The sequence below is a fragment of the Eutrema salsugineum genome, unplaced genomic scaffold, assembly GCF_000478725.1.
Source record: "Eutrema salsugineum unplaced genomic scaffold, Eutsalg1_0 scaffold_7, whole genome shotgun sequence".
NCBI lineage: Eukaryota > Viridiplantae > Streptophyta > Magnoliopsida > Brassicales > Brassicaceae > Eutrema > Eutrema salsugineum.
In genome coordinates this window covers 10,793,065-10,805,945 of record NW_006256486.1, presented here as the reverse complement: position 1 = coordinate 10,805,945, position 12,881 = coordinate 10,793,065, and the positions used below count along the sequence as shown (strand labels likewise).

The 12,881-nt window shown below is 34.9% G+C and overlaps 2 protein-coding genes across 2 annotated transcripts; one reads left to right on the top strand and one right to left on the bottom strand.

Moving 5' to 3' along the window:
- The first annotated feature begins 1,715 nt into the window (after window positions 1-1,715).
- On the top strand, window positions 1,716-2,771 carry LOC18010758 (mitogen-activated protein kinase kinase kinase 17). The gene has a single exon (XM_006393626.1). The coding sequence runs from the start codon at window positions 1,716-1,718 to the stop codon at window positions 2,769-2,771; it is 1,056 nt and encodes a 351-aa protein (XP_006393688.1).
- Window positions 2,772-3,015: 244 nt separating this feature from the next.
- On the bottom strand, window positions 3,016-5,289 carry LOC18010757. The gene is made up of 5 exons (XM_006393625.2): window positions 4,901-5,289; window positions 4,699-4,826; window positions 4,485-4,597; window positions 3,506-3,691; window positions 3,016-3,287 (listed from the first exon to the last, which is right to left on the bottom strand). Exons 1-5 carry the CDS (start codon window positions 5,203-5,205, stop codon window positions 3,258-3,260), a joined length of 762 nt encoding a protein of 253 aa, XP_006393687.1. The 5' UTR covers window positions 5,206-5,289; the 3' UTR covers window positions 3,016-3,257.
- Window positions 5,290-12,881: the final 7,592 nt, after the last annotated feature.

The following is a 12,881-nucleotide window of genomic DNA, read 5'->3' as shown; positions in this document are numbered from 1 at the left end:
TATGAATAAAAAAAATTTAGATTTTAAGTTCATCTTATCATTTAATTTTTTGTGTCATTTAATCTTTATTTTCGAACTAATAACGCTAATTTAATCTCAATGCAAAAGAAAAACAAAATTATGAGACAAAAATGGAAACAATAGGCTAAGCAAGTTGCAAATACCTAAAGAATAGAAAAATAAGAAGAAGAAAACCACAGTACCAAAAATAAAATTTAATAAACAATTAAAAAGATAACAAATTATAAAAATATAGAAAAAGGACAAAACAGAAAAGGACAATACTATAACAACAAATAAATCTATAAAATATTAAAGATATTAAAAATATAAGTAAAGAAGATGAAATCAGTGATATATATACATATATACACATATAAAATATATTTTATATGTGTATATATATACGTATATATATGTGTGAAAAAAAACTTAAAAGTTGTTAGAAAGTTAATAATTAGCACTAAATCGTAATTTAGATAAAAGATTTTCAAAAACAAAAAACAGATGAATAAGATTATTAAAATTATCAACAAATTATAAAAATTAATACAAGAAAATTAGAAGTTGATAGTCTATAATCCCGCAGCGTAGTGCAGATTCTCTTCTAGCTAGTCTGTTTAAAGCATGATTGAAGTAGATTTAGTGTTATGGAGAAAATTAGGACTGCGAAAAAAATTCTTAAGCATTTGCTAATCAAATCTATAATTACAACAACGAACTACATAGGCATAGGGCCTAATACCTTTGCCACCTTTTCCCTTTCTCAAAATTGGAATGTGCAGGTTTACATACATCCAACTTGAGAAGAAATGTACCAAGCTTTTGTTGTCCCGAGGTTTTGATCATTATATCAGCTAGCTGTGTCGTTGGAGACATATATAGTTGCAATTGTACGTGTCTTGTATAATCTCATCATCCCGGATAAAGTGATAATCCAAACTTGGAGATGAACCATAGCTTTATCAAAAAAGAGATGAACCATAAGAGGCGGACGGTTATAGATGAGCTCAAAATGTTTTTTCTCGTGATGGATAGTTGTAGGTGTTCTATTTATTAAGTAGCTGGAAGCTAGAGTTTAATAACTCCAAAATCAATCAGCAAGTATGCCTGAAATCGAAGAGCTCTAACGACATTTAGAATGACGATACTTGCATTCCACGCATCTATTTTGGAGTATCGACACAAAAGGTTTTCATGTGTAATCTCGTTTTGAGCGAAATGTTGTGACAAACAGATGAAAACCATATAATAGTAGCATAACAGAAAATAAAAAATATAATTAATTTTCTTTCACAATGAGAAATAATTTTTTTATGAAAAAAATTCAATAAATAATGGAGGAAACAGAAAAAAAAGAATCAAAGAAATTAAACAAATGTTGCCGACCCTAAACGTTTTTTTTTTCTCTCTGTCGGGGTGCAATTTCCTTTTTGTGAGTTCCTCTTAATTTCCTTTTTGATGAGTATAGGAATATACCCAAAGGTCGAAATCCACTTAAATGTCGAAACTGTAGTAAATTATGATAATTGATATCACCGACCTAAACCCTAACTAACTCTATATAAGTCTTACAATAACCTTTTTTCTCTCTAAGCGTATTTTCTTTTGTTTTCCACTTTCTCTGTCACTGCAAATTTCTCTTAGCGACTCAATTCCTTCTTTGTAACTCAGTTTCGAAATTTGAAGAAAGCTCTGTCTTTGCAAATTGAAAGATGCGATCAAACGAAGAAATCGTGAAGTTCTTGGGAGAAGGTGCTTACGGTTTTGTTAATCTCGTCAAATATACTAAACGCGACGGCTCGTCGTTTCATGCCGCCGTTAAAAACTCTTACGCCGAGGACTTTGAAAATCTTCAAAAAGAGCTTCAGATTCTTTGCCAACTCAGAGGATATCCAAGAATCGTCGAATGCTTTGGAGACTACTTGGAAGAAGGTTTCAGCTTTTACGGAAACAAAGTTTACAAATTGCTTCTCGAGTACGCTTCCGAAGGTAGTTTACGTTCTTTCATGGACAATTATTCCGACAGGAAACTGCCTCAACCGATGATAAGAGACTTCACGCGTATGATTCTCGAAGGTTTGGTCTGTATTCACGGCCACGGATACGTTCATTGCGATCTCAAACCCGACAACCTCCTTGTGTTCCCTTGTAAAGATTCTTCTTCATATGAACTAAAAATTTCTGATTTTGGAAACTCGTTGAAAGTCGGACAGATCCCTCATTATTGGGGATTCGATTTACCGTTTGTGGGAACGCCGATTTACATGCCGCCGGAGTCTCTCATTGACGGCGTCGTGGAGAAAACCCTAGATCTTTGGTCGTTAGGATGCTTAGTGTTGGAGATGTACACTGGTGAGATTCCATGGCTTGGTCTCGATATCGATGATCTCGCGTCTCGTCTTCTTTATGATGAAGCTCCAGAGACTCCAGAGTGTGTGCCTTGCGATGCGAGGGAGTTTATTGAAAAGTGTTTCTCGAGGAAACCTGAGGAGAGAGGAAGTGCGTCTGAGTTGTTGTCTCATCGGTTCTTGCGTCGAGAAGAAGAGGAGAAGATGGAGAAAGTTATCGCCGTTGTTGAAGAGAGAAGAAACTCGTTTCTATTGAAGCTGAAGTTGAGAATCATACGAGCTTCGAAGAAATCGGTGGATGTTTCAGAGAAGAAGCCTCTGAAATTGAAGATTGTTCCATCAAAGGCTCCATATTTTAAGAAAGTTTTGACTAAAATCTTGAGGTTGAAGACGATGGATTCTTATCTAGTTTGTGTTTAGTATTGGATCGAATTATATGTATTTCAGGTATCTCAATCTGTATGTTACGTACAATCAACTGTTGATTTTGTTTCGTCTTTGTAGAATTTGTTATATAGTTTACATTTTTCTTTGCTAAATGTATGTTTGTTAAAGTGTTAAACTTTGCTTAATCTGAAAATTTTCTTCTATCTCTTGTAAACTTGATTCCACCACTTCAGTCTCTTTCTTAACTTCTTTTGCTTTCTTCATTAGGCACTCACCATTGTTTATCATCTGCTCATGACAGATTTGCTTAAGAGGCTCTTATAACAAATTTAACCAAAAAAAAGTTGGCTTACATGAGTTTTTGAAACACTGGGTTAACCCACAACATCAACTAAAACAGATCGTATAACTAATCCCAAGTAATCATCTCTCGGTAATTCTTCCTCTACATTGCTGCAACTATATCCACATTACAGTTGGTGACAAAGTGGATGACATGTTCATATTGAATCTCATCCTTCACCACCGTCTTATTAATGAAGTAAGCAACTGCAACAGCATATATGAATTCACACATTTAGTATATCACCTTCGAACATACACATGACAAATATTGAAGACACGTAAGAAACAGCTCCAGCTTTTTACTAACAAATCCAATTTAAACCAAAAGAATGGACAGAAATTGGCAATCTGGTTTTGTCTTACTATCTATAATCACAACATACAAACAACTAAAACCGAAATTAGAGAATGTATTTCCGTACCTCAAATAGTTCGAATGCACTGCCTTTTCGATACGTATCATCTTTCTTCTTAGACTCTGAAGGAAGCACACTGAACAATAGTGATCTCCATCCAATAAGTAAGACAGCAGTACTTCCCATTGTCACCAAGATAAAGGTATAGGCCGGGATGTGACCTGATGAGGTTGACCTAATGATCATTCCAAGCTGCAAAGAAAAGGAATATAATAATGTTAAACTGTTTAGTAGACACATGAACAGATAGTTCACAGATCACATAAAACAAATCTACTTCATCCTAAAGCTACATCAATTGACATAAAACAAATCCACTTAGACACAAGAATGTACCAGGAGAAAAGGTGATTGATTAAAGAGAACATAAACTCCAATATTAAATCTGATCATGTAAATCATGTACCAAAACACAGAGCATCATTTCAAATTTTTCAACCAACCATACACACATATAGCAAGTCTCCTTGAAAAAAATTATAGAAACATTACTAAAGAAAAGATCACTAGATTGCTACATGTCATGTCAACAGATAGCATCCTAAAACTACATGTCAACAAAATTATACACAACAGTGGACCAGGAGCAAAGGTGACTAATAAAAAAGAACATAAACTTCGTTATATGAATCTTATCCAGAGATAGATAAATAATGTACCATAACATGGCCAGTTAGCCACATATAGCAAGCCTCCTACTTGAACAAAATATAGACACATTACAGAGGAGAAGATCACTAAATTGCTACATCTCATGTCAACAGATAGTTAACAAATAACTTCCTAAAACTATATGTCAAGAAAATTATACACAACAATGGACCAGGAGCAAAGGTGACCGAGTAAAGAGAACATAAACTTCGTTCTCTGAACCTGATCCGGAGATAGATAAATCATGTACCATAACATAGCCACATATAGCAAGCCTCCTACTTGAACCAAATTCAGATTTTGCAAGTTTTCATTTTGGTAAATGCAGCCTTACCGGAACTCCGAGAGCCCAAGACTTCGCGGCTGCTAACACGGCTTTCGACTGACCCTTCATTCCTCTCCCTTCCTCCGCATATCCTCCCAAGAAATACGCACTCAAGAACCAGCCTGCCCAACACAATTTCCCCAATCCCATTTCAAACAAAACTTCTAAAAGCAAAATCTCACACAAAATTTCATAACTTGAGAAAGGAAGTAAGGAACAATACCAGCAATGAAAGGGTCAGCTGTGTGAAGAGTATCGATGCTAAACACAGGGAATCCATGGCTGAATCTCCCAATCGCAGAGAAAAGAAGCAAAGCCAAAACATCCCCACCAGCAAGTAACGCGACACGACTGAAGAAACCACACAAAATCAAAACTTCGATATTGACAAAAACAAACAAGCAAAAGAGTAAAATCCCCTTTACCCCCATTTCTTGATTGAAGCATTTGAATTGGGTTTATCGAATTGAATAACGCCTTCGAGAGGAACACTCTCTTGACCCACGAAAACGGTGTCGTCTCCTGTAGATGGGATTTGGGAAGGTGTTGACGATTTGACGCTTCCGTTTGAGTCGGAGTTAGAGAGAGTGAGGACGACGCGTCGCCGGCGGCGAGTATTGGCGGCGGGGAGGAGCCCGAGCCATGGATCGGAAGAAGGAACACGAGGGTTTGGTTTGGTGATGAATCTGACGGCGGAGACAGGTCCGGTGGGAGTACGAAGAATCAACATTCTCAGTCCTAAGAAGCTAATCTCGTCCGCCACTCATATACTACTACTCAGTCTCATCTTTTTTTTCTTTGTCTCATCTATTTAGATTTTTTTTTAAATGAATGTTTTAAACTAGGTGAATACCAACACTGCAGTTTTTTTTTTCAATTTTTCAAATTTTTTTTAATATTTTTATAAAGATTAATATAATCATCACTCGTTATTAACTTATTTGTTAATATTTTATTCTAAAAAATTTTAAAATATTAATTTAAAATATATATTGAATATTATTTAACAATTTAAAATTATACTAAAATTAATATATATCATTTAATATTTTTAATTATTTGTAACATAAATTTTTGTTTAACTTTACACAAATATTAATTAATAGTCAATTAATAAAAAAATAAAAATTAATATAATCATCATTTCATTTGTTACTTGTTAGTATTTTATTATAAATAATCTTAAAAATTAATTTAAAATACATTTTGAATATTATTAAGTAATTTACAGTTATATAAAAATTAAATACATATGTATCAATATTTTTAATTATTTATAACATAAATTTTTGTTTAACATTAATATAAATGTTAGTTAAAAGTCAATTAATAAAATAAACTTTTCATATATTTTTTAAGTGCTTTAAAATTTAATATTAAAATTTATTAATTAAAATTTAAGTGACAGGTGTCAACCTCTCCAAAGCTGATGTGTTAAACATATGGAGAAAGTTGAACAACTTTTATATATAAGATTAGAAATTTTGAAAATTTAAGACAAAAGCCATGTAGTTAACAACCGTTTCAAACTGGTTTCTAACCATTTATTTCACCACGACTTTTGCGATTATTTTATGTATATTTTCGGGTAGGCAATATAGGTTATACATGACTTCTTTGAAATGTCTTTTTGGTAGATGCGATCATAAAATGAGAAATAATTTCGTATATTTCTCCAGCAAATTCTTATATATCTTCGTTATAAAAATTAGTTTGTTTTGGATTTATTTTAAACAAAAATTAGCAGTTAAATACTTGAAAACCCTTAGTAAAGTTTGTTATTTACGAACCCAACCACTAAAATATACACCTAATCAATCACACTCATATCAGATTAAATCTGAATAAATCAGGTCTTTGGTCAAAATTGTTCAAAATTGATCAAACCCTAAATAGCAAATATATTTAAGAAAAAAAAATTGAGTAATTTTGAATTCGAAATTGTCGTCGTTGTCTAGTTTGTGTAGTTTCTGGTACAACTACGAGTGATTTGCTGCTGCCGGTTTTGAATCAACTGTAAATCAGGTTCGTACTTATTTCTACTTTGTCTGAGTTCAACGACTTATCCTTTAGATAACTTTGTAGGATTGAACTCGATTTTGTGTAGAATCAAAATCGATTTATATGTTTTCTATTCGGTGGCTAATTAGAAAATAGGATTCATGGGGTATTGAAGGAGAGGTTAGCAATGCTAGACCAGAACAGTACTCGAGCACATAATCACTGCAGGAAAACATAGTAGAAGGAGTAGCCGATTCAGAGACGTGTAGAATCATATAGTGTTGTGGCAGAACCCTACGGATACTAAGGGTGATGAGGAGGAAGAGAACCAGCCACGTCCACCTGTGAGGATGTTCTTTGATGCTGCTAGGTTTGAAGGGAACACATATGAAGTTTTTAATTTTGTAAACCCTAGTGTCTGCAAGTGCATAGTCGTGCGTTGTAGTACTTAGGGTGTCGATCTACAGGGAGAGTTGTTTTTTCTGCAAAAAACTTCAAACCGGATTAGTAATCGAGGTCAAAGACCAATGGGGGGTTTTTGTGGGGTTTGTGTGTCACTGAAATAGTAAGAATGCAAAATAAACAAGACTGAAAGCTCTAATAAAACGAATGTTGGGCTGACAGGGATATCTCAGGGGATATTCGATTCATGCTAGATTTTTAAAGCTCATAGTGGGAAATTTAGACTTCTCTGGTTTACTCTAATCGATGTCAAAGCATTTCCAATTAGTTTCCGGGCGATTTATCATTATCTATCTTCTAGGATCTACATGGAACTGGAATAGACATGTGTATGATTAACTAACTCTCGTCATCTTAATAAACTAATCACTTAAATCTGACAATTAACTCTCGCTCTAATGCCAAGAATAAGATCATGCATTAACTATTGAATTCGTTTGCTCACATCTTCTCTACAGGTAGCTCTCGACTCCTGTAGCGACTATGTTCTTCTGAATCTAGTTACGGATGATCTGATACAGCACTCTTGTGGCTCTGATTGATCCTAGGTTCAGAGAATATGTCATGAATCTACTCTCATGAAATATGAACAACTTAGAAGAGATGAGATCCATAATATGGCTAAGAAAGCAGCAATCCTAATTGAATATGGAACCCCCTTCAATGGATCCCTTAAATCCAACAACTAAACTACTCTGACATGATTAAAGAAAACATAAGCATAGAAATAGATAGCATAAACTGAATAGATGAAAAGAAAAATAAGGGTTCAAGAGAAGAATCTCTATCTCCCTAAACTAAACCTAAGAAACAAAAGTTGGGTGCCTCCCTAACAAGGGGAAAAGAGCACACACACGAAATGAGGTCTTCTAAAATACATATTTATAGGTCTCCAAGTCTTTCTAGTCGTCCTTAGGCTTTCTTTAAAGAGAGAATGAGTTGGGCTTGAAAACGGGCTATTGGGCCAAAAATGGGTTTTTCGCAGAATTGGGCTCTCCAAGGCTGGTAAATGTGGGTTCATCTTGGGTGGAGGTTCTGAGGCGTGGCCAGGATAGTGTTCACCGCGGTCACGAGCTCTTGGACCGCGGTGGTTGGCCTATGATGTCCAAACTTCATTCCTTCTCTTGCTTCTTTCGCCAGACTGCAGAACATGTCTTCAGTAAATTGGAAATAACTTATGATCCAACCGTTATTGCGTCCAATCCAATTGCAGTAGAAATCTGGTTGTATCCTCTATCTTTTGTCCAAATTGAGCTTGATCGGACGGTGAGAAGGTCTTCATCGGATATGAAACTTCTGATGGTCTGAAATTGGTCAAAAGTGGATTTTTTTCTCCAATTTACATTGTTTTTGCTTAAGTAACCTGAAAAGTCTTTTAAAACTCCAAACATGGAAAACACTTATAAAACCTTTAAAACTGATTAAAAACACCTGCATAAGATACTGAAAGTGATCCATAAATATGGTCAAAATCAGGTGTTATCAACTACCCGAGACTTAAACTTTCGTTTGTCCTCAAACAAAACAAAAGATCTAACTCCAGAAAAGATGTTTGAAAATCGCAGAAACTAAAAAAAAAAATCTCAGAGACCATGCTTCTAAACTAAAGTCAATCATTATGCTCAGATCAGGTATAGACTAGAAAATTATCACCAAAATACAAGCATAACTAGTCCGTTGATCCGTCATGTGAAAGTCTACACACTTAGACCTATCTTCCAGTCAACTAGTTCTTAACATTCATTTATAAACTCCAGCGGTTCTCATCAAAAGAATAATAAACAAGGCATTCAAGGCTAGGTATTCAAAAGACTGGAGAGACAGGATATTATGCAAAACAACAAGAGAGGATGAAGCTGTTGGCGTCCACAGTTTCCAGTCACATTCTTCTTGCCTAAAGATTTCTGATCTCCTTTCTTCAGGTTCTCCTCATGACTCCCCTAAACTTAGATTTTTGTCCAGGTTGTAAAACCATAACTCATTTGATGAATATTTGTAGCATTTGCTCCAAATAAAGTCGGTTATCATGTAAAGTCTAGAAGCACATGGGTCTTACTCATCATAGTTTTCTTTTTGGTGTTCCTGTCTTGAAAACCTTTTGAAATTTTGTTTTGAACCTTTTGAAATTTTTTTATGAAACACAAATTCAAAACAAACCAAATTTCGTTAGTAAATGATGAACATCCTCCCCACGACTTTAATCACACTGTCCCCAGTGTGAAAAAGTTGGTGAAAAGATGGTAAATAAATGCAAAAGAGTCTAAAATAAAAGAAAATAAAATGATGTAGAACCATGGGTATGGCGAGGTGATGGATAAGAGCCTATGTCTTATGGCTGCTGTCTATCTCTGTAGCAGAGGAATCATCATCATACCTGTGGTTCTTCGCATGAGCACTATTCTTAGTGTGAATGAGACGTGCTCGGGAAAGTTCCATGACCTGAATGTTGACAAGAAGAGATGCCATCGTTGGTCTTTGTGAATCTCCTTGAAGAGATACCTATACAGACCACTTGCACCAAAACTTGCATAACTCCTTTCTCAGTGGTTTGGTACCTGATTTTCTAACTCCATGAGACTGGTGACTCAAGCAGCTTCAACTTTAATGAAGGGTCCGATTGCATCCGGGGAGAGAAAGGCTTCCGTCTCACCGGTTCTTTGAGGTGTATCTGATTGGTCCAGCTGTGAGACGAGTTCATATTCAAACAGTCATACTTTCAGCTCACTGATCTAAATCTTCTGATTCCAAGTGTTCTGGAAAGATTAATTTCTCCTCTACAAATTTGGTGAAGACACCAAAGTCTGTATCGAAGTGTAAGGCCTCCGTCTCAGGCAATCTTTCAAATGTATCACCAGGTGAAGATGCTTGTCCGCGGGTCAGAGAATGGTTCGGTATGTGGGCTGGCCGCAGGTCGTGTGTGCATGGCCACGTGTCAGGATGCTGGGTCGTAATGTGGGATGGTATATATGACCGCGGTGAAAGGATGGTTCGGCCGCGGGTGAAAGAGTCGCGGCCGAGCGTCAGTGTGGGTCGGCTGCGGGTCAGGGAGTCCAGGGCTGAGGCATTTCAGGGGATCATCAAAACAGATGCTTGGACATTTCCAAACTTTGTTACTCCCTTGGAGGTATGTCACATTATAAAAAATTTGTAGGTCTATGTGTAGTTGTAATATTATGAGCTTAATTGTAATTTGTTGGGTTATGTGTAGTTGCTAGGTTTTGAGGCCATCTCATGTCTGCAGAACAAATATAGAGAAGATGTTAGAGGAGCAGAGAGGGATTGTCCCCGGATGTGCAGACAGAAGTTCCGACCATTCATCCTAAAATATTTTCTTTTTCGGAACTCTATGAAACAATGGGTACCACTAGGGTCATCGAGAGTGTATTGCAACCATTCGTGGATGAGGAAATTATGCTTGCTGAAGTCATAGCTGGGAATGAAGATAGAAGAGCATCTCCTGAATATACAGTCAGCTCCAGCCTTCTCTTTCTCAACAGGAAGAGTATGTAACCTATTTTCATTTTCAAGTAAATTATTACCTCCTTTGATTTCAGCAGGTTGGCTGAGGTTGGCTGTCCATGCAGTCTTCCATTCCTGTATTTGTGGTAGTAGATGTAACCACTTTAGATTTTAGATAATGTGCACAGGTCTTCATTTCAGATGCAACTGAGCCAGTAGCGCCACTGTCTCATTTTTTTACTCGTCTTTGCTTACCTTTACTATATCATTGTTGACGAGAGGAGATTATGTGCTGTCAAATCTCTTGGTAGTGGAATCGTCTTCTTCATATGTTTTCATGCCAGATTCTTCTTTTGTGTCTGATTCTTCCATCCAACAATTTTCTTCAGATGGTGTACCCTCACACACATCAACATGAGTGGTCTTTGTGACACTCACTTTGTGACACTCACTTCTGAACCACAAATAACTTCTCTATTTGTTTCACAGTCTTCAATACCATGTGGTTCAATGTCTGATTGTGCAACTTTTGATTCAATTGCTACAGGACCTGTTTCGTCAGATCCCAAGGACTTGGGTATACAATTAAATCGCATGCCACTGGGTGGCTCTTCGTTTCTTCCAGAGCATTTTATACGGTAGTGATTCTTCTGATTTTTTTTTATCAGTTGTGCGATATCTCTAGTGTTGATAGAATTTATTGGTGGAATATCTGTGCATAGGAAGTTCAAATCAGGTGAGTAAGTTACCGGAACCCTAAATTCTCGAATGACTTCCAGTGCCCCTTCTATCATCCAACTATAGCACATGTGTCCAACATAAGCTTCTCGATTTGGAACAAGGTTGACGTATCTCGATAGAAACCAGACACAAAGAGGAATGTGGGCTGCGTCCCAACCACGAAGCACTCTCATAACCCTCAACAAATCACCTAAGGCATAAGCCCAACACAATAAGTGCCGCAACTGGTCTTTAATGATACCTGTAATGTGCATCCAATTAGCCGTGAAATTGCCACTAGTTACTTGTGGTCGCATTGAAAGCCACGAGAGGGCACCGATCTTCCTATTGCAAGACAAGACCAAGGAACCAACTATTCCACTAGCCCTCGCCTGATCAACGAACCAGTCCCCCATTGTCGCTAATGTATAGTTCTCTGGAATATTGACGAAGTGAGTCATATCTAGTGTCTTAAAAAGATGAAATTTTTGTTTAAGTGCAATCCACATGCAAAACATATTTAGTATGTCGTTGTTATTTTCTTTTCTTATTGGTGGATATAAAGATATCTTCACTTAAAACTGAGCTTCGATTGACTTTCATATGATCAGATTGTTACCAAAACCCTGAAATGAAATGTATAATAATAAAAATTGTTGGCAGACAAAAAAAAAAATTGTTGTTTTTATCGTGCGTAAAAATTTGTGGTTATCGTATAAAAATCCATCATTTATCCATAACATAAATTCAATGAATATAAATTTGTTTGTAATTTTCTGAACTTATTAGATTATATTAACAGTTAAAAACGTAAATGTATAATGGAGTCATAATCTTAAAATGTAAACTTAATAAACAAAAAGAAAAGGATAGAAAATTTAAAATTTTCTTAGTAAAAAAAATTGAGAAAAAATTATAATCAATTTTTAATCAAATCTATTAGTTTTAGACTCCAATTTGGGTAATGGAAAAATAGCAATTCTAGTTTGGCCCATATGCCGGTTTTGATGATAGTTTAATGGTTAAAAAATGAAAATTAATGGGTATATTTATCTATTATATTTTCTCCTTATATTTATGTTAACTAGGGTTGAGTCCGCGCTTTGCGCGGATTTGAACGTATGTTCATGTTTTTATTTGCTATTTCTTAAAAATAGTTTGTTTGATAAATTTCTTTTTTTTTTGTTTAATAAATAATTTTTATGATTTGCATTGTGTTAACAATACCTATATTCTATTAGTTATTTTTAATAGTGTTTCTATATAACAACAATTTTTTCTCTCTCCATCTTCATATTTTCATATTCTCATAATTTGTTATTTTAATTTATTGTTTTTTTCTGCAGCTTTATACTAAAATTTCTTTTATTTTATTTATTTGTACTAAATATGAATATAAATGTACATGTATTAAATGCATATTTTAAATATATATTAATATTAAATTTTGTGGGTATAGACTTTTATCATATTTTGTTTTTAAATAGCTAATTCATCATATTCTTTTTCTTATTTTCTTAATTTTATTAGACTTTTTCTCCATCATCATATTAAAATAGTATATTATTTTCATTTTCGGTCTTTTTTTCTCATCTTTAACATTTTTGTCTTCGTATTTTCTTAAATTCTTTTTCATCAGCTTGAGTTCTTCTTCCTCTTTTTCTTTATCCTTTTTTTCTTCATTTTCATCTTCTTCAACTTCTATTTTTTTTTCTTCATCTTTTTTTTTAATTTTGTTTTTTCTTATTTTTACTTATCTCGGGT